The sequence below is a fragment of the Triticum dicoccoides genome, chromosome 2B (genome assembly GCF_002162155.2).
Source record: "Triticum dicoccoides isolate Atlit2015 ecotype Zavitan chromosome 2B, WEW_v2.0, whole genome shotgun sequence".
In the NCBI taxonomy this organism is placed as follows: Eukaryota; Viridiplantae; Streptophyta; class Magnoliopsida; order Poales; family Poaceae; genus Triticum; species Triticum dicoccoides.
In genome coordinates, this window is record NC_041383.1 from 719,069,122 (window position 1) to 719,076,169 (window position 7,048).

Genomic DNA, 7,048 nt, shown 5'->3' on the forward strand with positions numbered 1-7,048 from the left:
TCTATTTAAATGATTCAAACAAATCCGAATTCTTTTGTTGATTTCCACGGATATGAGTCTCCGCTCGCTTTGCCGTGTGCCGTGCACCAGCACCAATATAAGTACATCCAGCTCGATTGCTGTCATGAATGTGATGCGGGAGAATGGAGAAGGAGAGAGCGAGGTTAGGTACCAGTGGGGCCAATCAAAGCGAGGTTAGCATCCCATTCTTTGTGCGTGGTAAGGGAGGTATGGAGCATCAATGAACATATTATTGGCAACGGTGTTTAAGCAACGTGTGCCTTTCAATGATTCGTTGCCAAAAGAAGACACCTACGGGCACTCCATCGCCATGATTCCCGAAGCGAGCACAGCACAGCACACGGCGGCCCGACCGGACCGATCGCGGGCATATATTTCACGGTGCAGCAGTCTAAACTGTGTCCCCGACCAGGAAGCTCGCGATGGAGCCGACGGAGGACATCGAGTTCCTCTGGAAATGGCGCAAGTACCTGCTGCTGCTCGCCACGCTGGTTGCCAGCGTCACCTACGGCGTCGGTCTCAACCCGCCCGGCGGCGTGTGGTCCCAGGACCAGGAGGGGGGCACCAGCAACGCCCGGGAGCACCGCGGCGGCGCCGTCCAGCCCCCGGCGCCAGCGCCAGCGGTGTACCCGAACCGCGTGGGTGACCCGGTGCTCGTGTCGACCTACATGCGCCGCTACACTGCCTTCTTCTACTGCAACGCCGCGGCCTTCGTTGCGTCTCTGGTCATCATCATGTTCTTGCTGGACCGGCGCATCAGCGGCAACCGCGTCGGCCTCACTGTGCTCCGCTCCGCCATGCTGCTCGACCTGCTCGCCCTCATGGCCGCCTTCGCCGCAGGGAGCTGCCGCGACGTCGTCGCGTCCATCTACGTCTCCGCGCTCTTCGCCGTCGTCTTCGTCTACGTCGCCCTCCACGTCGGCGTGGCCTCCGCCTCCTCCGGTTCCAGCCTGCTACTTCTACTCGGGAGGAAGGCGCCCGACTCGTGTCCCTGGGACGCGGAGGAGAACAAGTACATCAGGGAGCGCCGCAAATTCCTCTTCCTCCTGGCCACCTTCGCGACGTCGCTGACGTACGCGGCGGGGCTGGCGCCGCCGGGAGGCTTCTGGACCAAGACCGTGGCCGGACACCGCGCCGGCGCCCCGCTGCTCCACGACGGGCGCTACAAGATCCGCTACCACGCCTTCTTCTACGCCAACGCCACCTCCTTCGTCGCCTCCCTCGCCATCATCATGCTGCTCATGAGCAGGACGCTGAGGGACCGCCTCGCCCGGTCTTACGCGCTGCTTGTGTGCGTCCTGGTTGAGCTGCTCGGCCTCATGGCCGCCTACGCCGCCGGCAGCTGCAGATGGCCCACCACGACCGTGTACGTCTTCTCCCTTGTCGGCGCCGTGCTCCTGTACATTCTGCTGCAGATGGCCATCGCCGTGTTCGCCATGGACAAGTTCAAGAAATGGCGAGAAGCCATCTGTAATATAGTGACGACGTGCGCAGGCAAATCGGGGCCAAAGCAAGAGTAAGCGTAGTTAATATTATTATGTGCTACTCCGCTACGTGTTTCATTTTGCTAACAAACTCTCTATGTCTACGGTAATACACTACTTATTCATAATTTCATATTCTATATAGGATAGTGAAGCAAAAACGAGACAAGAAAACCAACTTCGACAATGGTCCAGAAGACAAGGTGGAGGCGTCGCGGTCCCTTGTTCTGCTGCTGGCGACCCTGGCGGCGACGGTGACCTACCAGGCTGGGCTGAGCCCGCCCGGCGGCGTCTGGCCGGAAGACGACGACCAAGGCCGCACGCATCACGTCCCGGGGAACCCAGTTCTCCACGACATGCACTCCAAGAGGTACAAGGCGTTCTACCACTGCAACACGGCGGCATTCGTGGCGTCGGTGGTCGTCATCATCATCGTCCAGAGCAAGCAGCTGAGCGCCGTCGGACGTGCCGCACTCAAGACGGCCATGATACTGGATCTGTTCAGCCTCATGGGCGCCTACGTTGCCGGGAGCTGCCGGGACAGAATCACCACCATCTACGTCGCCGCCCTCGCCGTCGCCGTCTTTGTCTACTCCATCGCCAAAGTCGTGGCGTTCACAGCTCAGGGGCGCCAGACCATGCCGATTGAATGTATGAAGCGCTTGTCGGGGAGGCTTTCACGGTTTCTCAAACTCTCCTCCGACGAGACGCCCCGGCCAGGAGGAGCAGAACCAGCGACACAAGGTCTCCCTGCCGTTGACGCTAGCCACCATCCGGACGAGCCGTCCTCGCAAGGAGGAGAAGACACACCTCAAGTTCATGGTCCTGCTGGCCTCCTTACCGACGACCTTTCTAGCATTCAAGGTCCGTACCAGAGCAAATACCTATCCTCATTCGCTTTAACGTTTATTGTAGATGTTCATATATTTCACTATAAATTAAGTCAAACATTCACTTATAAATAACTAACACACTGTATACTCTAGAACGGGGCTGCTCACATGTGCAGCGAATTTAAGTTACCTGTAAAGGTCTCACCACGAGAGTGGCGTTTTGGCTCCTAGGTGCATATGCACCCATTGTCGAAATCCAAATTCCTAGAAGTTGAAAAATTCGAAACAAAAATCCCGCGTGTATATCCGGACATTTTATGTGCGTTCACAAGGTTTCGGTGAAAAACGACGTTTTTTGTGGCTTGTGTAAAAAAGACAATTTCTGATGCTTCATTCTAACTATTCACGAGGCATTTCTTTATCTTTTTTACACAAGCCACAAAAAACGTCGTTTTTCACTGAAACCTTGTGAACGCACATAAAATGTCCGGATATACACGCGGGATTTTTGTTTCGAATTTTTTAACTTCTCGGAATTTGGATTTCGACAATGGGTGCATATGCACCTAGGAGCCAAAGGCAATTACCGTCTCACCACCTCTTTTTAAAGGAGGGAAGGACAGGGTGTGTATGCATGCCTCTGCTATTCCAGTGAAAAAGTTTCTACCTCCGATCCACTTTATTTGACAATAAATTAGTACAAATTGTTGCTAATTTCGTACTCCCACCGTTCCATATTAAGTGTATTTAATATGGAATGGAGGAAGTACAATTTTATACTAAATCATCCACAGTTGATATGGATAGGAGGGAGTAGCATTTTTTTCCTAGTCATTTATAGATGCTTCATATATTATAAATCAAAGAATTATTTGTTGATGTTTTTATATATATGGACCTGAGGATACTCTTTTCGAACAAGAGTATTATTGAATATACTTTATATTCATTTAATTTTTACGGTTCAAGACATTGGTTGAAATAAATTTCACTTGCAATTTATTCTTGAAGAAACTCAGCCAGGCTCTGCGTCCGAAGGAAAGCATACTCTTGAAGAAAACCTCGAGAACAAGCATGTTATTCTTGAGAAAAAAAGCCTCGAGAGGAAGCGCAAGTTCTTGCTACAGCTCGCCATCCTCGCCGCTACCGTCACGTACCAGACCGGGCTGAACCCGCCGGGTGGGTTTTGGACGGAAAGCAATGGGGTCAGGAAGGTCACCGCCGGTGACCCAATCCTGCTCGACTACTACGGGGTCAGGTACCAAGTGTTCTTCTACTGTAACGCGACGGGGTTCATGGCTTCCGTTGCCGTCATTCTCCTCTTGGTGAACCAGACGCTGTCGAAGCAGGGCATTCGGAGCAACGCGCTCCACGTCTGCGTCATGATCGGGCTTCTAGGCCTCATGGGTGCCTATGCCACCGGCAGCTGCCGAAAGTTGCGCACCTCCATCTATGTCTTTGCGCTCGTCGCTGCGGTGATCGCCTTCCTCATCCTGGAGATCCTGTTCTACGTGTACGCGGACCGCCGCAATCTATCAGAGCAGCCATGGGTTCCACAGTGCCTGCAAAGGCTGCTCAAGCCACTATCTTCGGCGCCGATGGGGCCGGATGATGAGAACGACAAGGACAAGGTCTCTGCCTCCAAGCGACTGCAGCAGAAACGACGCCGCGTGAAGTACGAGAAACGTAAGTCCCTGATGCTGCTTGGCATCCTTGCGGCGAGCGTGACGTACCAAGCAGGTCTCGCGCCTCCCGGCGGCACGTGGGGCGACGACGATAACGCGTCATCACCGTCCCCCTCGCCGTCGCCCTCGTCGCTATCGCCATCGCCGTCGGCTGCGTACATCTCCGTTGCCGGCAACCCGATCCTACTCAACACCAACGCGGAACGGTACCAGGCCTTTTTCTACTGCAATGCAACGTCATTCGTCGCCTCCGTCGTGGTCATCATGCTGGTGCTGCTGCGCACCGTGAAGAAGAAGCGCGGGGCACCGCTCTGGGCGATGCAGACCGCCGTGGTGCTGGACATGTTGGGCTTGCTGAGTGCCTACGCCGCTGGCAGCTGCAGAGACTGGGAGACGTCCGGGTACGTAATCGCGCTCGTCGCCGTGGTGGTCGTCTTCATCACAATCTACGTGTTGCTATCATTCGACGCGGTGCTGGGGAAGGCTAAGCAGCTCACTGTGTGGAAGTACTTTTCTGACAAGAAAGAAAAGTTGTTGAAATACTTGGGAAGAAGCAATGATCCTCCTGGGTGTCCGGTGCCAGTCACTAGGGTGTAACTAACTAAGTCTCCTTGTTTACATTCATCTCATATTTTTTTTTTATTACCTTGTATTTTTGTTCTTTCTGGTTATTCTCTTGATTTGAAATGCTGCTGATCGGACAACTTGTGTCAGATTTTGGTTGTACACTCTCTCTGTCCTCCGTGTGACGGTTACAAACTATGTTGGATTTGCCTGGTTTGGCTTGTATATTTTTTCAGTTATTCAATTGTTTAGTTGGAGGGGATTATGTTGACACGTTTTTTTTATCTCATACGTAAGACCGAGGAAAAACTATTTCCGAGCCACGTAGAGATGGTTTTCCGGTATAGTTTTATATGGTAGTCCTATAGCGACATCAAGTTTTGGATTGAAGGAATAGAGGATCAGTTCGAAAACATCTCGGTAGTTGAAAAGGCAACCCTAAAACCTCATTATCTGTCAGAGAAAGAGAGGCACAACACAACAGACTCAGAGGGTTTATATACCTTTCCAATAACTCAAACCGGAGGTGGTTTCCCGGTGTAAACCGACTCCAATACATCCAAGTCGGAGGCGGTTTTGCATCTGGAACAACCTCTAATATTGGGTCAGCTCATTGGAGGCGGACGGTTTTACTTTTCTAAATTGCCTGACATGCTTGTTAAAGGAAGATAGAGGTTTTATTTCTCGGATCCCACTCCGTGCATGTCCAGCGATCACCTGTAATTGCATGTCTACCGGTCCCGTGCAACATGTCCATCAGTCGGGCGCAACTGTGCAAGCAAATTTGCCGGTTATGTGCAACTGTGTATCCTTTAGCGGCGCACCCGTGTACAACTGCGTGTCACCTAGTTATGTGCTACTATACAACATTTTTTATAAGAAATACAATGAAAATGTTGACAAACACAAAAGAAAAGGGGAAAATAATATTGAAAGAAAGAAGAAAACAAAATAGGAAGGGGACTGCTATGCGTCGGCCGAAAAAGATCCGCCGCCTAGCAAGTCGTTGGATCTAACACAAGTTAGCGTTGAACGTCTTCCTCCACTCCGCAATAAAGACCATGTTGCAGAAACATTTGCAACATATGTCATGTTGCAGAACACTAATAGAAAAGGGGGCAATGATCCAGGCCGGTCAGCCCATTAGTCCCGGTTCAGTCCAGAACCGGGACCAATGGTGGCATTGGACCCGGTTCGTGAGCCCCGGGAGCCGGCCGGGCCACGTGGGCCATTGGTCCCGGTTCGTTTGGACCTTTTGGTCTCGATTGGTGGGACGAACCGGGATCAATGGGCCTCGCTCCTGACCCATCACCATTGGTCCCGGTTGGTGGCTTGAACCGGGACCAAAGGCAGCCCATTAGTCTCGGTTCGTGCCACCAACCGGGACTAACGGGTTGGTCATCGTTGCGGTCAGAGTTTAGTCTCACCTCGCCAACCGAAGGGCGCTCACACCGGTTTATAAGCCCCTCCCTCTCTGCCTTGTTGAGCTCCTCTCAAAGTGAAAATAGATGCCCTTATACAGGGAATTTGACCTAAATTCATATTGAATTTCTCTGAAGTTAGTAGAAATTTATTATGAATTTAGGTAGAAATTCTCTCTATAAGCGCATCTATGCTCATTTTTTTAGTAAGTTAATCACAACTATTTTTTCTTCTATTTATTTCTGAGTAGTTTTTTATATAGGTTTTTTTTTCTTTTCTGCTATATTTATTTTTTTCTATTTATTTCTAAGTTGTAATAAGTCATTAAAAATAAAAAAGAGGCGCAATGCTCGCTAATTAGGTTCAAGCCTTTCAGAATAGTGTAAACTGCACTACACATAGCTCCGTGCAGTCTACCCTATTCCTCAAGGCTTAAAGCTAAGCAACGTGCAGGTTAGCATTGAGCCTCTTCTGCATCGTCTCTGCACTCAGGGCTTATAAACCGCTGCGAGTGCCTCTCGCTTGGCGAGGTGGGACTAAAAAACAGCTGCAGAAAGAATCAACTCAAAAACTCTTTTACCGATTCATGCCATGAACCGGTACTAAAAGGTGCTCGTGGGGCACCAGTCTTAAAACCTGTACCAAATAAAATGCCTTTGTAACAGCCTTAGAACTGGTACTGAAGGAATCAACTAAAAAGCTTTTATAAACCTCTAGTATTATTGAAACTAAAATTATATAGAATTTTGTTATAAACTTTAATAGCAAAGAGAATTATCATAAAAGAAAATAAATAAGTAATTAGAATTCTGTTCAAAACATTAAAAGCAAAAATAATTATCATAAAAGAAAATAAATAAGTAATTAGAATTCTCTTCAAAACATTAAAAGAAAAAAGAATTATCATAAAAGAAAATAAATAAGTAATTAGAATTCTGTTCAAAACATTAAAAGAAAAAAGAATTATCATAAAAGAAAATAAATAAGTAATTAGAATTTTGTTACAAACTTTAATAGCAAAAAGAATTATTGTAAAAGA

General features: G+C 49.3%; 1 protein-coding gene across 1 annotated transcript; it reads left to right on the forward strand.

Annotated features, from left to right (window-relative positions):
• Positions 1–406: 406 nt before the first annotated feature.
• LOC119365839 lies at positions 407–4,839 on the forward strand. Its single transcript, XM_037631489.1, has 3 exons — positions 407–1,537; positions 1,651–2,369; positions 3,350–4,839. The coding sequence occupies exons 1-3, from the start codon at positions 444–446 to the stop codon at positions 4,618–4,620; spliced, it is 3,084 nt and encodes a 1,027-aa protein (XP_037487386.1). The 5' UTR covers positions 407–443; the 3' UTR covers positions 4,621–4,839.
• Positions 4,840–7,048: the final 2,209 nt, after the last annotated feature.

What these genes read in the sequence shown, in the direction of transcription:
- LOC119365839 (XM_037631489.1), top strand. Translation starts at nt 444, where the DNA reads ATGGAGCCGACGGAGGACATCGAGTTCCTCTGGAAATGGCGCAAGTAC. An exon ending in AAATCGGGGCCAAAGCAAGA is followed by an intron (nt 1,538 to 1,650) that starts GTAAGCGTAGTT and finishes TATTCTATATAG; the next exon opens with GATAGTGAAGCAAAAACGAG. An exon ending in CGACCTTTCTAGCATTCAAG is followed by an intron (nt 2,370 to 3,349) that starts GTCCGTACCAGA and finishes TTATTCTTGAAG; the next exon opens with AAACTCAGCCAGGCTCTGCG.